Genomic DNA, 22,989 nt, shown 5'->3' on the forward strand with positions numbered 1-22,989 from the left:
GATTTAATGAAATGAACAATACTAACTGATTCATGAAAGACATTCTTAAGGAAAACTAGATTTTTTTCCACAAGGGTGTGACAGTACAGAATACAATGATTACTAACATAGTTTGGCACCACTGCCTTAATTTGAGTAAAGCACTACAAATTTACTCTTCGTGCTTTTTCACCAACAGTGAAAAGTCAGGACAGTGAAAAAGGCAAATAACATCTTAGTACAATTATGAAAACAGTTATGGACTGTGCACACCCCTGAAAGATTCCCAGGGAATGCCTCCTAACCCCAGGAGGCCTAGATCAAATTTTGAGGACCCCCTGTCTTAGTCAAGTGGTTCTCAACTGTAATGTGCATCAGAATCACCTGTGACCTCAAATTAATGAATCAAATCTATTTGTACATTGACAAAGCACCATTAGCTGAATCCTAGGCGCAACAGAGGTTAACAACTACTGGCTAGACGGTACAGCGATAGATAAAACTAGGATAATAGAAGTGGGAATGAACAGTAGGAGACTGCCAGAAACTCTACTAAAAGACTTTACAGATTGACGAAATGTTAAGAATATGAAGAAAATCAAAATAGCAAAGGTTCTGAGTCTTGATTACTAATAACATTAAGAGAACAAGAGAAGTCACGTGAAGCCTATTAAGGAACTAGAGAAATGGGAAGGAAGATGAATTATTTTTCTCCTGATCTTCTGGACTAGAATTAATTCCCTCTTCCTCTACTCTCTCATTAAATGTTATTTGTATTCTATCTTTAGATTTTATTTTATTTTAAAATTTTACTTTATCTTTCATTGTATTACACTGTACTGTTTGCATGTTAGACTCCCATTCAGTAGAAATTAAAACTCCTTGAGGGCCTGAATGAGCTTGGGTATACCAGTCATTGCTATTGCTATTGCTAAGTCACTTCAGTCGTGTCCGACTCTGTGTGACCCCGTAGACGGCAGCCCACCAGGCTCCGCCGTCCCTGGGATTCTCCAGGCAAGAACACTGGAGTGGGTTGCCATTTCCTTCTCCAATGCATGAAAGTGGAAAGTGAAAGTGAAGTCGCTCAGTCGTGTCTGATTCTTAGCAACCCCATGGATTGCAGCCTACCAGGCTCCTCCATCCATGGGATTTCCCAGGCAAGAGTACTGGAGTGGGGTGCCATTGCCTTCTCCATACCAGTCATAGGCTCTAACATATATATGATCTTGGGAGTTAATGAATCTCTCTAGCCCCAATTTTATCATGTCTAAAATGGAAATAAAATGATCATTTACTTTTAGAGTAACTGTAAGGATCAGAGATAAATGCTCATAGTAACTAGCATAATGCCTAACACACAGTAAAAACTCAGCAAATAGCAATAATAAAATCAATTGGCATACTGGCATTTCCATTAAAAGTACTCCTTTCAGAGCTAAGACCTTTCTGACTGAACACAGACCTTTGGCAATTCTCACAGTACAGCACAATAGATACCATTCATCCTCAATTAATTACAGAAATGATCATCTAATTTGTGAACTGAATTATCCAATTTATCCTGACAGAGGCTCATTAAGGCCTCTAGAAAAATGGACAAAGAAGTATAATTTAATAATCTGAGTTGCTTCTTTGGAATGCTGCATCTAATTCTGCACAAATGTAGAAGAAAAAAATTCTCAAATAAAATTCCCAGATAGACAGTGGAGTTAATTTACTCATGCTATCTTTAACCTTCATACAGACAGATAATTTATAATTTACAGCAGGCGGAGAAAATTTTTTTCTCCATTCATGTAACTGAAACACACATCTGGTCTAAAAGGCAGACGTTTGCAAGACGTACTCCCCAGACGTTAATGGGTTAATAGTTCTGGAACAGTAGAGCAGTACAAAACGAGCTGAAATAGGAATGGGAATGAGGAGAGAATGGGAAGGGGTGGTCCTAGGTAAGGTAAAATGCAGCTCTCAAAGCTGGCTTTCAGCCAGCACAGCTAAGCTCACATCTCCCAACTTTCCAAAAATAACATTAGAGTCTTTTTGACCACAAGTAGTAAGGACTACAGTTTTAGGTTTCATCTAAAAATAACTATTAAAAACAACCAAAAAAACCATACATCAGTCAAAGTGTGATGAGAATTTTTTAAACTCTGTACCATGACCCAATAAATGCTGTTTCTATAACAACCAGAAATAGTGCCTATCCCCAACTCCATTATTTCTAAATGGCATGCTTGGAACAGGTTGTAACTTCTTAGAGAAAAAACTCTAGAATATCATAGTAGGATGCTTTCATTTGTTAAGTAAACAAAAACTCATTTCAAAGTGGGTTAAAATAACACTTCTTCAGTTTTTGTGTGTACATGAATCATCCGGACAGCCTATTAAAATGGAGATTCTGATTCAGCAGGACTACAGTAGGCCCTGAAATTTCTTTGTTCAAACAAGCTCACAGGTGATGCTAATGCTATCAGTTCACAGACCACCATTTCCATACCAGCGACTTAAACCACGAAGAAATATATGTATTAATACTTCTGGAAACCCAGAGATAAGACTGTTCAACAATGTGATCAAGAACCCATAGCTCGTCTATCTCTCTGAGATACCATCCAAAATGTCACTTCATCCTAAGGTTGGCTCCACCTTTTTGGGTACAGTGTGGATGACAATAGTAATCAGAGCTATTAATACATGATTTCCTTGATTATTTCCCACAGAAGATACAGAGTGGCTTCCCATGGATCTCTTATAAGAGCAAGGAATACTAGCCCCAAAACTTAAAACACTTTCCTATTTGCCAGGATTAGGTCATCTGTTCACACCTGAACCATCAAGCAGCAAGTAACCCTGGATCAACCAGGCCCACCCTTGAACTGAGGGTGGAAATCAGCTTTCCTGATGCTCACTGGTTACATGGGAGTAGAGGAATCCCAGGGCTTCCCTGGTGGCTCAGATAGTAAAGTGTCTGCCTGCAATGCGGGAGACCTGGGTTCGATCCCTGGGTTGGGAAGATCCCTTGGAGAAGGAAATGGCAACCCACTCCAGTACTCTTGTCTGGAAAATCCATGGATGGAGGAGCCTGGTAGGCTACAGTCCATGAGCTCACAGTCAGACATGACTGAGAGACTTCACTTTCACTTTCTTTTTCACTTTCAGGGGAATCCTGGAGAAAAAGCATGGGTCCATTAGGAAAGAAGAAAGAAGAACGGATGCTTTGTAGACTATAAATAACATCCAAGATAAATATTTTCTTCCCTCATCCCATTAATGTTTCAATGCAATCATTTGGTTCTGAATTCACTGCATCAACTTTTCCAGCTGTTAGAAATCTCATTATACTGGGACATCTTTAAAATCTTTACTGTCTTCGGTAAGATGGCTTGCAAAGCTCTTTCATCTATTAGAATTCATATTAGAGTATAACTATAAAAATAATTTCAAAATACTCATCAATCTAAAATGACATGGAAGCTTTTTATTTCAAAATGTATAAAGTAAGATGCATAATAATAATAATAATAATGGCAACAGGATATATAGTAGCCTAGCAGTAAAGTAGGAAATAAATTCATAATATGGGATATATGTAGGAATAAATGAATAAAGAAATGTGGGCTTTGTTTCGAATCTATTAGTCTTTCCATGGAAGCAAGATTTCCTCCTAGGGTGAATTATATGGTATGTATACTATAGCTCAAAAAACTGTTTTTAAAAAACATCAAACAAAACACTTCCCTCTAACAATACAGAGCAACAACTTGTGGAGAAAACTATCTAAAAAAGACAGTCACATATGTCACAAATGTCAAACATCTACTATTTAGATTAAACAAAAATCAGTCACAGAAACTGCATAAGAGGTCTCTGGAAGCAATACCAAAAATGTGGTTTGTGTGATTTGACCTTCAGTGTTGCTCTACCTCACAGAACTTCTAGACTCAGGAAACGTAACATTCCCTGGAAGAAACACTATTTGCTAATAACAGAAAGCACAGGCCAGAGTCAACTATATAGGCTCATAGCTTGCACAACAGTTGCTCCTAAGAAAAACTTGGCAAACATCTCAGTCATAACATACTAACAGATGAGACAGTTTTTTAAACTACTAAAGCTAAAGGAATGTGATCATTTTACAGGTTAGGCTCACTGTTTTATAAAGGATTCTATCTTGTATTCAACACTGACATAAAGGAAGAACTATTAATTCAAAATTGGACCTACAATGCACAATATAAATTATTACATATATACTATACAAGGCTATCTTCAGATATGGGTCAGTAACTTGAAGTCTAATTGGTACCTAATTCGAGTCACTACATAAATCTGGCACTACACAAATCTAGTGAAATATAAAATTTAAAGGGTATTATTATTCACAATAGCCAAAAAAAGATATAGAAACAACTTAAGTGTCAACCAATGAACGAGTATTATTCAGTTATAAGAAAGAGGGAATTTCTGCCATATGCGACAACATGGATGAACCTGGAGGACATGCTAAGTAAAACAAGGCAGATACAGAAAGACAAATACTGTCTGGTTTCACTTATACATGGAATCTTAAAAAAAAAAAAAAATCAAGGAAACAAAGTAGAATGGTGGTTAGCAGGAACTGGAGGGGTGGGGAATGACAAACAATGGTCAAACAGTACAAGCCTTTGACAAGTTCTGGGCATCTAACTACTTACAAAATAAAAAAGAAATGTCTTTCTGGCCTCCATGGACCTCCTTAATATAGTTGTTACCTCCCCTTTAACTAATTTCCAACCCTCAATAAAAACTCAAAGTAAGCTGATTATAGAAGTTCAAAAAAAAAAACTTAACTTTTTTGGCTTTGATGTATTTGCTCATTCCACCTGTAATACTTGAATTGCTTCCCTAATTCTATCTGTCCAAATCGTACTTATCTAGCCCAAGATCCATGTCTCCCTTTAAGTCAGCCCTAACAAGCTCTCCAGGTGATCTCTATGCACACTCAGTATTGACAACGAGGAGATTTCAAGATCATGAAAACCTAGGGACTTTCCTGGCAGTCCAGTGGCTAAGCCTCTGTGCTCCCAATGCAGGGGCCTGGGTTTGATCCCTGGTCAGGAAACTAGATCCCACACGCCACAACTAAGAGTTTGCATGCCGCAACTAAGACCTGGCATAGCCAAATAAATAAATTACAACAAAAAAAAATGGAAACCTCTCTACAGCAATTTTAAATACATAGGCAATTATTTGCCTCACATTGGAAAAGACCCTGATGCTGGTAAAGATTGAAGGCAGGAGGAAAAGGGGACAACAGAGGATGAGATGGCTGGATGGTATCACCAACTCGATGGACATGAGTTTGAGCAAGCTCGGGAGTTGGTGATGGACAGGGAAGCCTGGCATGCTGCAGTCCATGGGGTCGCAAAGAGTCGTATATGACTGAGCAACTGAACTGACTGAAGAAAAAGTCTGAAAGCAGATAGTCCAGGGTTGACATCCAATGATGTTAACATCCTTAGAATACTGGTTTGTCACATCATAAGCACAAGATGGTTGCTGCTCCTTTAAGGCAGGAAAAAGGGACAAGTAACAAAGAACCATGCAGAAATATCACTTCTCTTTTATCTGGAAAGTATTATAAAAGCTTTCTTATAAGCTTCCCCTCAATAGGTTGTGGCAAACTTTATTTTTCAAAGATAGCCACACCAACAAACTCACCCCAGCCCACATGATCTTTTTACAATGTGATAGGTACTTCTTCAACTGAGAGGTCATATTTTCTCCCTTTGAATCTGGGAAGGGGGACTTTTTGACCAACAGAGTACAGCAGAAGTGATGCTATGTGACTTCTGAGGCAACATCATAAAAAGAATACAGCTTCCATCTGGGGCTCTCTCTTTTGGGAAACTCTTAGAGCCCAGAAACCACGCTGAGACCACGTGTGAATGTTCTAGCTGGGTCCCCAGCAGACATAAGCATTAACCGTCAAACAGTACAAAGGGGCCTTTTCATACAATTCCAGCCTCCAGTCTTGGAGTCTTCTAGCTACAGCTAGAAGTTTTAAGTTGTTTTAAGTCACTACATTCTGGAAGAGTTTATTAAGCACAATCGAGAATTAAAACTGCTATGATTGGCCAGAACTAACTCACGTGACCACCTTCACCTGCAAAGAACCTGGGAAATGAGGGAATATGATGGCCATGAACTTAACTAAGGTGCCCTGAAGAAGGAAATGGCAGCCCACTCCAGTGTTCTTGCCTGGAAAATCCTACGGACAGAGGAAGCTGGTGGGCTACAGTCCATGGGGTCACAAAGAGTCAGACACGACTGAGTGACTGACACTAACACTAAGTAAGGTGAGGACACTGCCACCTTAATCGGGGTCTATTAACAATGGGAGATGGAAATGAGGACTAGATAGGCAACTAACAGTATCTGCCACAACCACTTGGTTAACACTCATTACCTACTACCTTATATCACATTGATCTTTTCTCACATATATGTCTTACATCCACTAGTAAAATATGAGCCTTGAAGGCAAAGATTATTTCATTACAAAATGCCTTAAATGGTAACTACCTTAAAACTATCAGCTATTTAAATTCTGAAGGGAAATATTTATATCATACTTAGTAAGAACTTCTAGGTCCCAGAAACTGTGAGGTTCTGAAACAAATGCACAGAAAAGATTTAATAATTTTTTCTTCAGCTTTTTTCTGAGAAAATGATGGTGCAACTGAAAGATGAAATAAGCTTTGATAATGCCCTGCAGTATACAGACAAATATCAACTGATCCCAGAGTTAGACTGAGTCATCAGAATGGTGTCTGGAAATCCTGCACAAAGCTGACCAGTACAGGCACTAGTCCAGCCCTTTATAAACACTGGTGCAGGCTAATTAACAATTGCAGGGTACTTTGTAAACACAAAGGGCTAACTGTTTATTTTTAAATAATCACAGTGATTTAGCAGTAAATGATAAACTTACTGTTAGTGCAACGGGAATCTTGTTGTACTTTCTAGAAATGACACTAGTTCACAAGTACTCCTGATCACTCATAATTTTACTGATCATCTATCTCTATTTCTTTAAATAGCAGATGCTTTACTGTCTGAGCCACCAGGGAAATCCAAATAATAATAGTAATATAGAAATCAGATGTTATTGAAATTTAACTTAAAATCAATCTTAACACTAATCAGAAAACATTCTAAAACTTCTATTTTAGCTAAACAGAAATGTGTTATCTGAATTTTAAAAACTCTGGTTTATCATTCAAATGACTAAAACTGAAAACAGCCACTTCAGTTGGTTATGCAAATATCAATTAATACCCACACAGTACTTTAGAATTTAGTCCTTTCATAGATAGATAGATCTTCTTTAAAAATTACTACATATGAAAGTGGTTTGTTAACTGTAAAAATCTCTATAAAAGTAATTTAGCAATCTGTATTAGCAATAAATATTACTAATAATATGAATACTATTATTCATCTACTAGTTATAGTTTGTATTAGTAATAATATTACTATTATGAGTAACAATAACATTAAGGCTTATGAGAAGGAATTTATATGCCCTTTCTATAGACGAGGATACTGAGGCTCCGGAAGGAGAACTGATTGGACCATAATCACACAGTTGGTTGAAATATACTTGGTACTTAAACTCGTATCTTCAGACTTGAAATTCTGGGGTACTTTCTACTACATCATCCTGTTTGTATAAAATGTTTACTCTTCAAAACATGATTGACTCCCAAAGATGGGGTAAGAAATGTGAAAGGAGAGGTCTACTGTTGAACACTGAAGTGTCATTTCTAAGGCTCTAGAGCAAACCATGAAGGAAATGGCAACCCACTCCAGTGCCCTGGCCTGGAAAATCCCATGGATGGAGGAGCCTGGTTGGCTGCAGTCCATGGGGTCGCTAAAAGTCAGACACGACTGAGCGACTTCACTTTCACTTTTCACTTTCCCGAATTGGAGAAGGAAATGGCAACCCACTGCAGTGTTCTTGCCTGGAGAATCCCATGGACGGAGAAGCCTGGTAGGCTGCAGTCCATGGGGTCACACGGAGTTGGACACGACTGAAGCAACTTAGCAGCAGCAGCAGCAGCAGAGCAAACCAATCTCATGTCATTGGACAACCCGGTAAACTAAGCTAAAGATCATAAAGAAGAACAAAAGAGAGATTCACTGCAATATAGTCTAGGAAATGAAACCAACTGCAATAACTTTAAACTAGGAGCATTAAAAAAAAAGCTTCACATTATAACATTTTCAGTATTTCTTTAAAATATGGCACCTTGGTCATCATAACTACAAACATGGCTTTATTTCAGTTCAAGTCAAAACTGTCCCTCCCTCAAATATATATATTAAAGATCCTTTGAGTACCAATGCTTATAAAAACTACCTTAAGTTGTAAGTTCCTAGGAACTTTTAATTAAATCACGAACACCCAATTTTACCAGATACATCTGGCAATGCCGTGAAACTGAAATATCTCCCGTACAGTCACAGCATGTATTAAGTCTTCATTAAACCTCAGAGCAAAATCTTAGGAGGTTGTCTGTACTTCAGATGTTCCCTAAGAGAGGTCTAAAGTACAAGTGTCTAGAAATTATTTTCCTAAGATAGCATACCTAACACAGGATTTAGGCTAAGATTCGCCAATTCTAGCTGGAAAATATAGAAACCCAACAAGTCTGCACATTCACTAGCAGATAAAAGGGATTAATTATACCCTTAACATACAAGTATGATTTATATGCAGGTGGAAAAGCAACCAAGCTGTAACTGCTCAAATATTTCTCTTACTTGAAATACCAATACAGCTAACATAGAAGCACATCTACCATTACACTTCCGAACAACAATCAAAGCATTAAGTGAAGTGTGAAATCTTCCACTGAAAAAGCTTTGGAAGAAAGAATTCTGAGTACTGAACAGCTTTTAAGGGGACTTTCCTGGTGGTGCCGTGGATAAGAATTCGCCTGCCAAAGCAGGGGACACTGACGGGCTCAACCCCTGGTCAGGGAAGATTCCACACGCTGCAGAGCAACTAAGCCCGTACTGCTGTAACTACTGAGGTCATGCTCTGGAGCCCATGAGCGGCAATTACTGAGCCCACGTGCCACAACTACTGAAGCCCGAGTGCCTGGAGCCTGTACACCACAACTACCGAGCCCATGTGCTGCAACTGCTGAAGCCTGCACGCCTAGAGCCTGTGCTCTACAACAGAAAACTGCGGCAATGAGAAGCTTGAGTACCACAAGGAAGAGTAGCCTCTGCTCACTGCAACTAGAGAAAACTCATGCAAAGCAATGAAGACCCAGTACAGCCAAAAATAAATAAATAAAACTTTCTTCTTTTTTTTTTAAGTGAGGGAGCAGAATAATTTTGACTAGTGCTTTAAGAAACAATGTGCTCCACTGTGAATAAAAAATATGTGTATTGGAATCAAACACATCTGAGTTCAAATTCTACCCCTTTCGCTCACGAGCCATGTGATTCTGGGAAAGTTAAAATCTTTAATGCTTACAAGACTCAATTTGTTCAACTATAAAACAAGAATAATATAACCTGCTTCATAAAATTATTTAAAGTATTAGATGAAAAATGTTTAAAATGTACTCATTACAATACCTCGAACAAAAACTTAAGTGCTCAGTAAGGTCCAGCTATTTATAATTAACAGTCTTTCAAGATGACAAACTACAAAGTCAACAACTACTTACTTCTGCAAGTAAAACAATTAACACAAACTCTGAAATACTAAATAAGGGGTCCTTGATCTTAAAAGGGATTTCAAAACCCAAACATCTATGATCAAAATTTAATTTTAGAAGCCGCTTAAGTTTTTCAAACCACTAGTGGTAAGGAGCCCTTGTTCTCTTTCTATCCACATACATTTTTCTCTCCCGTAACAATCAAAACAGTCTTAAGAATTAAAGAGCCATCAACTAATTTAATGTTTTACTTCATTTTTGGCCATGCCATGCTGCTTGTGAGATCTTATTAATAATAGTTCCCCAACCAGGGATCAAACCTAGGGCCCCAGCAGTAAGAACGCTGAGTCATAACCACTGGACCATCAGAGAATTCCTTAATGTCTTACTTTTAATAAGACATTTCCCAGCAGAGACGAATCCACATTAAGAGAATCAAAACAAATAGGAAAATGTGAAATTGAAATATTTCAATATCAAGGATAAACAAAAGATTAAAAAGGGGGAAGGAAAAACTGCTCAAATAAGAAACATCTAACTTTCAATAGTCTCTATTATAAATTATTTTAATTGTATTGGAAGGGAAATAAAACCTTTAAACTACAGCTGTTACATGTTTACACAGACTCAAGTATTTGGAAACTTTTCTTAAACCTTGGACAGTTAATTAAACGCCTACTTTAATTCTTGTACTCAATAAAGGAAAAAAGTCTAACTGCCATGATTAAAATTGTTTTCTGTTTTAAGGCAAAACTTTGCCTAGGACTTCAAACTCTATTAAAATTATAAGTTATCTGAGAAATAAATTTATTTGACTTAATAAACTGATGGAAAACAGAAATTATAAAACTGGAAGCTTCCAGAAAGAAGTCAAAATTTACAATGTCAAAGAATTAAGCTCAAAAAAACACAAAATTTTTTTTAAATATGAAGATTTTAAATACACTTTTTAAAAAGTGTAAAACTAAAACACTAACAACATGTCAATATGTATGCACTTGGAAGATAAGTGTAATTAACTCAACAGATATACTGAAGAAAGACAAAGAACATACAACAGTATGAACCAAAGAAATAATTTTTGTCTTTGAAAAACACAAGATAGTATGCTCTGACCAACCTCTCATAGAGCCAAGACTGTATTTCAAAGTCTTCATCTGAATTTAATTAAACAGTGAGCTGTTTGTTGATTCCGTGAAACTCAAGATCCAATTTATCTACAATGCTTTCCTCTGATAAGTTAAAAATCTTAAAATAGAGCATTATCCGATATTGTTAAGCTTCCAAACAAGGCATTATAGTAATAATGTATCAGAGCACTAATGTTAAATTCCCACTATGATGATCACAACTCTTTGTATAAAATCTTGATCAATGATGTCTGACAGAAGTTCTTCCATCATATTAAAGGTACAGAACTAGCAAATCATGAGCAAATCAATTTTAAAGAAGGAAAGGGGTTGGCAAAAGACATCAAAGTTTAGTTTCCAAGTATCTTTTCACTTTTTATAATGAATGTTAGAAGGTTTTCCCTTTAAGTATTGTAAGACATGAAGTAGACAATTAAATATGCATTTCATAAATTGCATGACTAGAAAAAGTGATACAATCATTCTAAAAATATACATAGGACACTAATCAACAGGGATACTATTCTATATAGGCAGCTCTGGAGTATACCTATAATATAGCTCTGTTTTCAGGAAGCTTCCTAATATAACTAAGGAGCCCAGACATGGACACACAAAAATTTAAATAATACTGCAAAGCAATAAATGATTAAAGTTCCAATTTAGAAGTCAAGACCATGTATACTACAAAGAAGACAGAACTGATGGAGATTAAAACCTGCGTGTAGAATTAACTGGTACTTAAAAATCAAGTGGTACAAAACTCTCAGGAAAAAGAGAAAACGTGAGAGCTCAGACAACAAAGAAGAGTAAAGTTTAGAAAGGAGAGATGAAGGACATCCACAGCTGGAATAAACATAAGGTGACCAGGGACAGAGCAGCAGCCAGAACCAAAGAGAAAAGGCAGGAGAAGTAAGCTAGAACCATGTGGAAGCAAACTTTGAATATCAGATCAGGAACTTAGAATGAATTATTCAACATATACCAATTAGAGCAATTATTCTGTGTCATGTACCCCAATTCGAGACGCAAAGGATACAAGTGTGAACAAAACAGAGAAGTTCTCTACCCTCATAGTGATGATAGTCTAGTAGCTTATTCTATAAAAAAAATATGGTGCCATGCAATTCTTCAGAGCAGAGGATGTGATCAGAGATATACTCTGGGATATTATGCAGCAGTAATAGGTACTTGGGTGGAAAAGCAACAGAACAATTAAGACACTGTAATAATAATCCAGGAGAGAAGATATAAGTGATAGTATTCAATTCTGCAAATACTTCTTGAGCAGTCTTAGATAAAACACCTCATTTCTCTGCATCCCTGTTCTCACTTGAGAATTGAAGTTTGCCATTCAGCTACAACCTTAAGATCCTCAACTGGAAAATTCTACAAGCACATCAAAGCGCTGCCTAATAAATGTAAAGTAACACTAAAATCTAACAGCTACAACTTGCTTTCTTTCATCTCTAACTTGTTCTTACCAACTCAACTTTGGCATTATACTTCATCAGTTTAACCACTATCTGTCTCCAAAAGCACACTCTTTGAAAGAGAATGGACCATCAGGGTCAAGATCAGATGAGACAGAATTTAGCTAGAGCCTATGAAGATCTATGATGAAAGCCTCTTGATGAAAGTGAAAGAGAAGAGTGAAAAAGCTGGCTTAAAACTCAACATTCAAAAAATGAAGATCATGGCATCCGGTCCCACCACTTTATGGCAAATAGATGGGGAAACAATGGAAATAGTGAAAGACTTTGTTTTCTTGGACTCCAAAATCACCGCAGATGTAACTGCAGCCATGAAATTAAAAGACGCTTGCTCCTTGGAAGAAAAGCTATGACAAACCTAGACAGCATATTAAAAAGCTGAGATATTACTTTGCCTACAAAGGTCCATCTACTCAAAGCTATCATTTTTCTAGTAGTCATGTATGGATGTGAGAGTTGGACCATAAAGCTGAAAGCAGAAAAACTGATGCTTTTGACTGTGGTGTTGGAGAAGACTCTTGAGAGCCCCTTGGACTGCAAGGAGATCCAACCAGTCAATCCTAAAGGAAATCAGTCCTGAATATTCATTAGAAGGACTGATGCTGAAGATGAAGCTTCAATACTCTGGCCACCCAATGCAAAGTGCTACTCATTAGAAAATACCCTGATGCTGGGAAAGATTGAAGGCAGGAGGAGAAGAGGACAGAGGACAAGATGTTTGGATGGCATCACAGAGTCAATGGACGTGAGTCTGAGTAAGCTCCAGGAGACGGTGAAGGACAGGGAAGCCTGGCGTGTTGCAGTCCATGGGGTGGCAAAGAGTCGGACATGACTGAGCAACTGAACAATAAAAATGAAGATCTATGCCACCTCTCTTTATTTCTCTGTGTGTAATCTGTAGTTCCAAGTAAAGGACAGAGAAGAGAGTACACCAAGGCATTTACTTATCTGTTAAAAAAAGAATAGTAGACAAGGTACTTATTTCATTCTCCATTATACCATAGAGAGCCATTTGTCTTCTACAAATAACTTATTTATATAAGTCTTAAGGGCAAAGACTATGTTTTATTCATCATTATGATCTCATAGTGCCTAGCACAGAGTCTTGTACACACTGCTGAGGATCGAATTAGGACTTTTCTGAGATCCAAAGAATAAGTGAGTAAACCAGGTATAGGAGAGTCAGACGGTAACAGCAACCACCAGCAAAATATCTGGAAGGGGATACAGCAGTAAGACATTTTTCCTTCTGAAGAGCTTGCAGACTTCTAAGGAAAAAAAAAATAGGAGGCGAGAGATAAAATATACCAAGCATGTGGAATGACGTAACTACTAAAAATAATTAATGGCTACCTCTTATTGAATGTATCAAACACTGCACAAAGAACAGTACAGACATTATCTTATTTAATCCCCACACCCCCATAAGTCAGATATTATTGTCCCCATTTTTTCAAATGGGAAACTAAGAGTTGGAACTAGGAACTTACTCAAGGTCATAAAACCAGCAAACAGTGAAGCTATGATTCAAATCAACACCTAACTCCAAAGCCAGTACTGTTAACCACCTGGAACCAGGGTAGATAGCATTGAAGTTGCTGGGAATTAATCTGATGATGGTACTTAGTATATACTGGAAATGGAGCCAGATTAGCTGAAAGATGAAGAGTAGCATCTAAATTGAAGTGGTATTAGGTAACACCTACAGGACCAGATGACTAAATGGAAGACATTCAGTGATTAAACCATAAGCCCTCTTCCAACACCCACTTTCCTTCTCCAGATTCAACCAACAGAGTTTCTTAATGAGTTTCCAGAGCCAATTTACACATATAAAACCACCCAACCCACTCTGTTCTTTTTAATTTTTTATTTAAAAATAATTTTAGATTCATCCAATAAATAGTTGCAAAAAGAAATACAGAGAGTTCTTACATGCTCTTCACCCAGCTTCTCCTAATGTTGACATCTTTTATAAATAATCTTATACATTGATCAAAACCAATAAATTAAGGCTGATGAAATACCAATAACTAAATTTTGTCAGTTTTGAACAATTAAATTAAGTTGCCATAAAAGTCCTAAACATTCTTGTACCTATCTACTAATGTCCCTCTGTGTCAGGGGTCTCTAAGACCACTTTCTGGCTCAATGATTCACTGAAAGGACTCCTAGGACTCAGAAAAGCTTTTACATTCAGTTATGGTTTAGTACAGCAAAAAGGTACAGTCTGATATAAGCAAAAAGAAAAGGAACATGAATAAAGTCCAGGAGAAACCAGGTACAAGCTTCCAGGTGTCATCCCACAGTGGAGTTGCATGGACGTGTTTAATTCTCCCAGAATTTATATGTGACAACACATGTGAAAAGTAAAGTCAACCAAGAGAGCTTGCCCAAGCTCTGGTGTTCAGAGTTTTTATTAGGGGTCAGTCACACAACATGCAGAGCCTGCATGACTGACGTGAGCTACTGAGACTCCAGTCCCCTGGTAGCTCAGTTAGTAAGGAATCTGCCTGCAATGCAGGAGATCTGGGTTCAAATCTTGGACCAGGAAGATCCCCTGGAGAAGGAAATGGCAACTCAATCCAGTATTCTTGCCTGGAAAACCATATGGACAGAGGAGCCTAGTAGGCTAGAGTCCATAGGGTCACAAGAATCAGACATGACTTAGCGACTAAACACCAGAGCAATGTTAAGTGTTCACCATAAATCACACTGTTTGCATAAACCATCTGATTCAACTGGTATTATGTGGTCCAAGGCATCCAGCATACAAAAACACTCTTAAGAATGTTCCAAAGGCTCTGAGTTCATTTCCCAGGAGCTGGTAGTCCTAAAAACCAGACTTTCTTGGGGGCATGCTAGGTCTCAGCAACCCACCCCAGCTGAGTTAACGTTTCCCTATACAACTTATGAATACATTTTTGGGTTATCTCCTTCATTTTAACAACAGCACAGTATTCCATTGTATGGGTATTCTACCACTAATTTAGCCAATCACCCCACACTCATTCACCTTAAGCTGTTCCTAGCTTTTTGCTCTAGTCAACAATAAAAACAAAGTTTTATAAATTATAAAGAGCCACACAAAGGAAGAATATAATTTTTCCAGAATTATTATCAGTTAGTAATGAAATAAAATAAAGACTTAGTCTGGACTGTTAGTTTCAGCCACCAAAATGAATATAGGGTACCGTTAAGGATATTCTGACTTCAAATGTGAGTTAGCAAACACAAGGTACTTGTGAAAAAAGAAAGAAACATGTAAAAGACTTTTCTTATCTCATAGAATTCCCATAGTGTTTGCTTTCAGTAATTAAGATGAAAGTAATCAAACCAAAAATTGTATCATTTCTGAAAAATCATATAATAACATTATACAAGAATAAAATATAACTATAGAGTTTTGATGGCTTACTTACATGTATCTAGAGTCCAGGATTTCAACTTCGCAATTAGAGAAACTTCATTACAAAATGCTTTATGAAAATGCAAGTCCTGAATTTTTACATTTATGATAAAAATATCAAAACTGGGTTCATATGTACCTTTTCCCTCTATTTCACGTCATAAACATTGTATTATAGTTTTGCAATTAACAAAACCTTAATTATTTTAAATGCATTGACCTAGCTTCATATTTTTTTAATTTTCAATATTTATTAATATCTAAAATAAGGTATAATCCTATAAGATTAAATCTATCTTGTAAGACGAACAGCTAAAAATAAAGAAAAAGAAATTCTGGCCCATGTGAATTTACCATGAAACTGAGAAAAATGTTTTTATGCTTTTGTCAAATAATAATGAAAAGTTTAACCTTATAATATTTGCCTCACTAAACACAATTTCAATTTGTTAATTATTTTAAACTCTTATGTCCTTAAAACATGAAAATAGGAAATACACGTTTTAATTCACTTTTCTAAACAGCTTTAAATATTTTATGAGCATTAATATTTCAAAAGAAATCATGCAACACATTAGACCAATGCATTTTCTCAAAAAACACATAATCAAGAATACACAGATGGCAACAACAGAAAAACCTGTCAAAACCACATTTTGGTAAAATAATTTGGATTTTAACAACTTTTAATGAAAAAAAGACTTTTCCTTCTTAGAACCTTTAAACAGTACATTCTGATTTTTCTTGAAATACCACATCTCTAAATTCTGATAACTAGTACTAGTTCTCTTTCACTAGAAAACATTTGCACAATATCAAGCAAGGAAGGTAAAAGAAAAGAGAGGGGAAAGAGACAAGAAACTTCAATGCTACTCATAGATCAACACTAAAATTAACTTGAATTCTCTGAAACATGAAAAATTGCTATCGGCATTTTGTGCATTTTTTGCATTTTAAGGGCCTGTTTAAGACACTTTTGAAGCATTTTCAAAGAAGCACCACCATCATTCTGTAGAGCTCAGAAAAGAGACTCCTACTGTAAGAAAAAAATTTAAGAACTGGCACCCCAAAGACCTTGCATTGTACCCACTCATCTGTCTTCTCTTATGCTAAAAATAGAATAAGTCAAGTCACCTCTCAGAATCAGTGTCATCTATAAAATGAAAATGATTTTAAAGGTCTTTTCTGGCAAAAAAAACAAAAAACCCTCATTATTTTAATCTAATACATAATTAACAATATATCTAAACTATTTTGTATGGCAATTAGAAATCAATGATAACAAGCAACCATAACCTACATTTATTTTATAGAGGTAATATTTAAATTCTTTTATGTTATTTTCATCAATTATCTATAAACAATTATAGAGCTTACTGTTTCTTCCAATACTGGCATAGACACACTTTAAAAAGACAAAGGTTTTCTATAATAGAAAATAATCTGAATCACTTTGCAGTACACTTGAAACTAACAAAACATTGTAAATTGACTATACTTCAATTAAAAAGACAAAGGTTTTGCATCTTACATCCCAAGAGCAAAGTATCTTTTAAACTTCCCCCAAAAAATTCAGAAAAAAAATTCTGCAAAACTTGTACAAATGTTTCTCGAACTATAGTCAGTGAACATATTCAAAGATTTATAAATTGTTTCTGAGAATTTTTAAATTTTATGTTTCCATTTCAATGATGGCCTCAAAATCTGTATTAGTATAGGCATTTTATAATTGAAAACTGACACCAGATGTTAATGTGTATTTTCAGTCAAGTGATGCCAAGTGGCACAACTTTCATTGTCAGAGTCTAATAGACAGCATATTAAAAAGCAGAGACATTACTTTGTCAACAAAGGTCCGTCTAGTCAAGGCTATGATTTTTCCAGTAGTCATGTATGGATGTGAGAGTTGGACTATAAAGAAAGCTGAGCACAGAAGAATTGATGCTTTTGAACTGTGGTGTTGGAGAAGACTCTTGAGAGTCCCTTGGACTGCAAGGAAATCCAACCAGTCCATCCTAGAGGAGGTCAGTCCTGGGTATTCACTGGAAGGACTAATGTTGAAGCTGAAACTCCAATACTTTGGCCACCTGATGCGAAGAGCTGACTCATTTGAAAAGACCCTGATGCTGGGAAAGACTGAGGGCAGGAGGAGAAGGGGACGACAGAGGATGAGATGGTTGGATGGCATCACCGTCTCGATGGACATGGGTTTGGGTGGACTCCGGTAGTTGGTGATGGACAGGGAAGCCTGGTGTGCTGCGGTTCACGGGGTCACAAACAGTCAGACATGACTGAGCAACTGGACTGAACTGAACTGAACTGAATGATAAAAAGTAACGGCAGAATTCAAATGTAAAGGCATTCACGCCCAGGTGAAGACCAATTGATGTCATCCTTCCCAAAGAGAAAAAGATTTTACAGTAGTTCAAAGTTGAGGCATCACGTGAACTACAGTAAATACACACACACACACACACTCACACACACACATAATTCAAAAGAAGCTATACCGTAAGTTAGTATATTTATATTGCAAGTAATAGTTTAATTTAACAAATTATCATCTATAATATTAGAATAATTAATTTGAATAGTATTGTGTTATTTATAAATACAACCCACTTTTATGGTTTCGTAAGTATGGTTTAAAACGAAGAGTTATTAACTACTTTTTGGTAAAGAACCTGCCTGCCAATGCAGGAGACATAAGAGACTCGGGTTCAATCCCTGTGTTGGAAAGATCCCCTGGAGGAGGAAATGGCAACCCACTGCAGTATTCTTGCCTGGAAAATCCCATGGAAAGAAGAGCCTAGCAGGCTATATAGTCCATAGGGTCACAAAGAGTCAGACATGACTGAAGTTACTTAGCACATAATTCTATATACTTCTATGATATTATAATAATCCTGAAGTCAGAAATGGAGGTTAATGAAAGTATTACTTGCATTTAAGAGGGGTCAATGCCTTATACTAGTTCGAGAAAACCCTGCTTTATGAGGAGGCTGCTCTCTGACCCTTCCTCTAAAACCCTCATCCTACTGGTAGCACCAGCCTTGAGTCCTGAGGCTAAGGAGCAAAGGGAAAGGGGCAGATCAGGGGATGGCAAACTAAGGCCTGTGACCCTCCATCTGGTTTTGTAAACGAATCGTATTGAACTGCAACCTTACCCATTTGTTTACAAATTGTTTAAGGCTCCTTTATGCTATGGCTGATTGAGTAGTTGCCACAGAGACTGTAGGGCCCATAAAACCTAAAATATTACTATCTGGCTCTTTATAGAAAAGATTTGCTGACCTTTGGCCAGTGAGCTAATAGGGCAAAACGAGAATGCGCTCACTGGCATTTGAAAGTCCTGAAGCAAACAAGTGGGAAACAAAGCATTACTGTTTCTAGAAGAGAGATAAGATGATAAGATTCTCTGATTTATAAAATGAAGATGTTAAATATTAGACATAAGGGCCCCTTACAGCTTTTTTTTTTTTTTAACTTGTTAAGCTGTATTTGAAGCTCTGTGATAAATAAATTGAATTTAAAAGAACAACTAGTTACTACTATAACCCAGACCTGTCTGGGCTGTTTCTGGTGTTTGGTGATTATGAATTAAACCACTAAAAATATTTTCAGATTTTTGCACTGATATATATCATTTATTTGGGTAAAGAGAATACCTAAGAGAAAGACTGCTGGGTCATATGGTTAAAGCAGATGTTTATAAGAAACTGTTTTCCATGGTGGCGATACTATTAATAGCATTTCCATCAGTACGTAGGAGAATTCAAGGTGCTCTGTATGCTCGTATCTTTGTCCGTATTCGGTAATGTCAAGATTTTTGTTTTTGTTTTTTGAAGTATTTTAACAGGTATATAGTAGTACTGCATTGTGATTTTAATTTGCATTTCTTAATGACTAATGATTTTGAGCATATTTTCTCATGCTTATTTGTCATCTGTATATCTTCCTTACTGAAGTGCTTATTCAAATATTTTGCCCATTTTTTTGTCCATTTTTAAAATTAGATTGTTAGAGTTTTCATAGTTCCTTATATTTCTAGTTACCAAGTCCTTTAACATGTGATTATCTCATATTAATCATATTAATCATAATAAATATTATCTCAGTCTGTGGCTTAGATTTTCATTTTCTGAAATGTCTTCAAAGAATAGAAATGTTAATATTTTATATTTTATGTTTTTTTATGTCATTTAAGAAATCTTTGCCTGGCCCCAGGCCACAAAGATTTTCTCCCATGTTTTTTTTTTTTCCTAGAAGTTTTATAGTTTTAGGTTTTATGTTATGGTATATGATTCATTTTGAGTTGAGTTTCTACAATAGTGAAAGGAATTAGTTTATTTGTTGTTTTTTACATACGGATATCCACTTTCATGCATTGGAGAAAGAAATGGCAACCCACTCCAGTGTTCTTGGCTGGAGAATCCCAGGGACGGGGGAGCCTGGTGGGCTGCCGTCTATGGGGTCGCACAGAGTCGGACACGACTGAAGCGACTTAGCAGCAGCAGCAGCAGCACCACTGGTTCTAGCATCATTTGTTGACAAACTATTCCTTTTCCATTGACTTCTCTTAGCATCTTTGTTCAAAATTAACTGCAAACTGTGGATTTATTTCTTCACTCTCTGTTCTGTTCCATTGATCTGGTGTCAATCCTATCACCAGTACAATGTTGTCTTAATTATTATGGCTTTCTAGTAGCTCTTAAAATCAGGGAGTCCAAGTCTTCTAACTACACTTTCTTTTTCATAAATTGCTCTAGCTTTTCTTAATCTTTTTCTTTCCTACATAGATTTCACAGTCAGATTATTGACTTCTACCCAAAAGCCTACTGGGATCTACAGGATTGTGTATTGAACATACAGAGCAATTTGGAGAGAATTAACATTGTGACACTTCTGAGTCTTGAGTATATGAGCATGGTATATTTTCATTTATTTAGGTCTACTTTGATTTCTCTCATCAATGTTTTATAGCTTTCAGCATATAAATCTTACATATATTTTGCTACATTTATCACCAAATATTTCATGGTTTAAGATTCTCTTATTAATGGTATAGGTTGTAAGTTTTGATTTCCAATTGTCCATCACTAGCTTACAGAAAAACAATTAATGCCTATACTCTGTAATCTTACTAAAATCACTCGTTAAATCTAGTAGCTTTTTTGGGTAAAATCTTTGGGGTTTTCTACCAAATATATCATACTGTCTATGAGTAAAGATAGTCTTATTTCTTCTAATCTAAATACACTTAAATTCTTTTTCTTGCCATATCACACTGGCTAGATTCAACAATACACTGCTAATTAGAAATTGCAAGAATAGACCATCTTTGCCTTATTCCCAATCTTAGGAATAAAGAAGTCAGTATTTCACGGCTGCTGCTGCTGCTAAGTTGCTTTAGTTGTTTCCGACTCTGTGCGACCCCATAGATGGCAGCCCACCAGACTCCCCTGTCCCTGGGATTCTCCAGGCAAAAATACTGGAGTGGGTTGCCATTTCCTTCTCCCAGTATTTCACTGCTGCTGCTGCTGCTGCTAAGTCACGTCAGTCGTGTCCGACTCTGTGCGACCCCATAGACGGCAGCCCACCAGACTCCCCTGTCCCTGGTATTCTCCAGGCAAGAACACTGGAGTGGGCTGCCATTTCCTTCTCCGATGCATGAAAGTGAAAAGTGAAAGTGAGGTCACTCAGTCGTGCCCGACTCTTAGTGAACCATGGACTGCAGCCTACCAGGCTCCTCCATCCATGGGATTTTCCAGACAAGAGTACTGGAGTGGGTTGCCATTGCCTTTCACTATTAAGTATTAAATCCTTTATCAGGTTTAGAAAGTTCCCTTCTACTCTGGGTTTCCTCAGAGTTTTCATCATAAATAGTTAATAGATTTTGTCAATGATTTTTTCTTTCTACATCTACTGAAATGATCTTTTTTATTTATCTGTTGCTGTGGTAAATTTTACATCTTAATGTTGCATTCAAAATCAGCCTAGCAATCCTGAAATAAGCTCTGCTGGGTCATGATGTATTCACTCTTTTTATTTATTGCTGAATTTACTTTGTTAATATTTTTAAGGATTTGTATATTTATGTTCATGAGAAACATCAGTCTGTAGTTGTTTGTGTAGAACTGATATTATTTCACTCTTAAATGTTTGATAGATTTTACCAGTGAATTTTACCTAGAATTTTCTCCATGGGATTTTGTTTATTAATTTATATAATTTTTAATTCAAGGATAATTGCTTTACAGAATTTTGTTGTTTTCTGTCAAACCTCAACATGAATCAGCCGTAGGTATACATATGTCCCCTCCCTCTTGAATCTCCTTCCCATCTCCCTCCCCATCCCACCCCTCTAGGTTGATACAGAGCCCCTGTTTGGGTTCCCAGAGACATACAGCAAATTCCCATTGGCTCTCTATTTTACATATGGTAATGTAAGTTTACATGTTATTCTCTCCGTACATCACACCCTCTCCTCTCCTCTCCCCATGTCCATAAGTCTGTTCTCTGTGTCTGTTTCTCCACTGCTACCCTGCAGATAAATTCTTGGTATCATCTTTCTAAATTCTATATATATGCATTAGTATACAATATTTATCTTTCTCTTTCTGACTTCTTTCACTCTGTATAATAGGCTCTAGGTTCATCCACTTCATTAGAACTGACTCATATGTTCCTTTTATGGCTGAGTAATATTTCATTGTGTATATGTACCACAACTTCTTTATCCATTCATCTGTCAGTGGACATCTACGTTGCTTCCATGTTCTAGCTACAGTAAACAGTGCTACAGTGAACATTGGGGTACATGTGTCTTTTTCAATTTTGCTTTCCTCAGAGTATATGCCTAGGAGTGGGATTGTTGGGTCATGTGGTGGTTTTATTCCTAGTTTTTTAAGGAATCTCCCTACCGTCTTCCATAGTGGCTGTATCAATTTACATTCCCACCAACACTGCAAGAGGTTTCTCTTTTCTCCACACCCTCTCCAGCATTTATTGTTTGTAGACTTTTTGATGATGGCCATTCTGACCCGTGTGAGGTGATATCTCATTGTAGTTTTGCTTTGCATTTCTCTAATAACGAGCGATGTCGAGCATCTTTTCATGTGTTTGCTAGCCATCTGTATGTCTTCTTTGGAGAAATGTCTATTCAGGTCTTTTTCCCACTTTTTGATTAGGTTGTTTGTTTTTCTGGTATTGAGTTGTACAAGCTGCTTGTACATTTTTGGAATTAATCCTTTAGTTAG

General features: G+C 36.7%; 1 protein-coding gene across 34 annotated transcripts in view; it reads right to left on the reverse strand.

Annotated features, from left to right (window-relative positions):
• RAD51B (RAD51 paralog B) overlaps positions 1-22,989 on the reverse strand; it is a 738,822-nt gene that overhangs the window by 665,584 nt on the left and 50,249 nt on the right. For 2 of the 34 annotated variants that reach the window (XM_086320105.1, XM_086320104.1), the window contains exon 8: positions 13,371-13,589. The exons of 31 other annotated variants lie outside the window; for them this stretch is intronic. In XM_086320105.1, the coding sequence (XP_086176231.1) occupies positions 13,380-13,589 (210 nt within the window). In that variant the 3' untranslated portion in view covers positions 13,371-13,379. Of the gene's footprint in view, positions 1-7,976; positions 8,129-13,370; positions 13,590-22,989 lie in introns of those variants that run through there. One more of the 34 variants, XM_086320108.1, reaches the window with a different exon arrangement.

This window comes from Bos grunniens, chromosome 10 (genome assembly GCF_055505025.1).
Source record: "Bos grunniens cultivar Pamir isolate PY7600 chromosome 10, Bosgru_T2T1.0, whole genome shotgun sequence".
Taxonomy (NCBI): domain Eukaryota; kingdom Metazoa; phylum Chordata; class Mammalia; order Artiodactyla; family Bovidae; genus Bos; species Bos grunniens.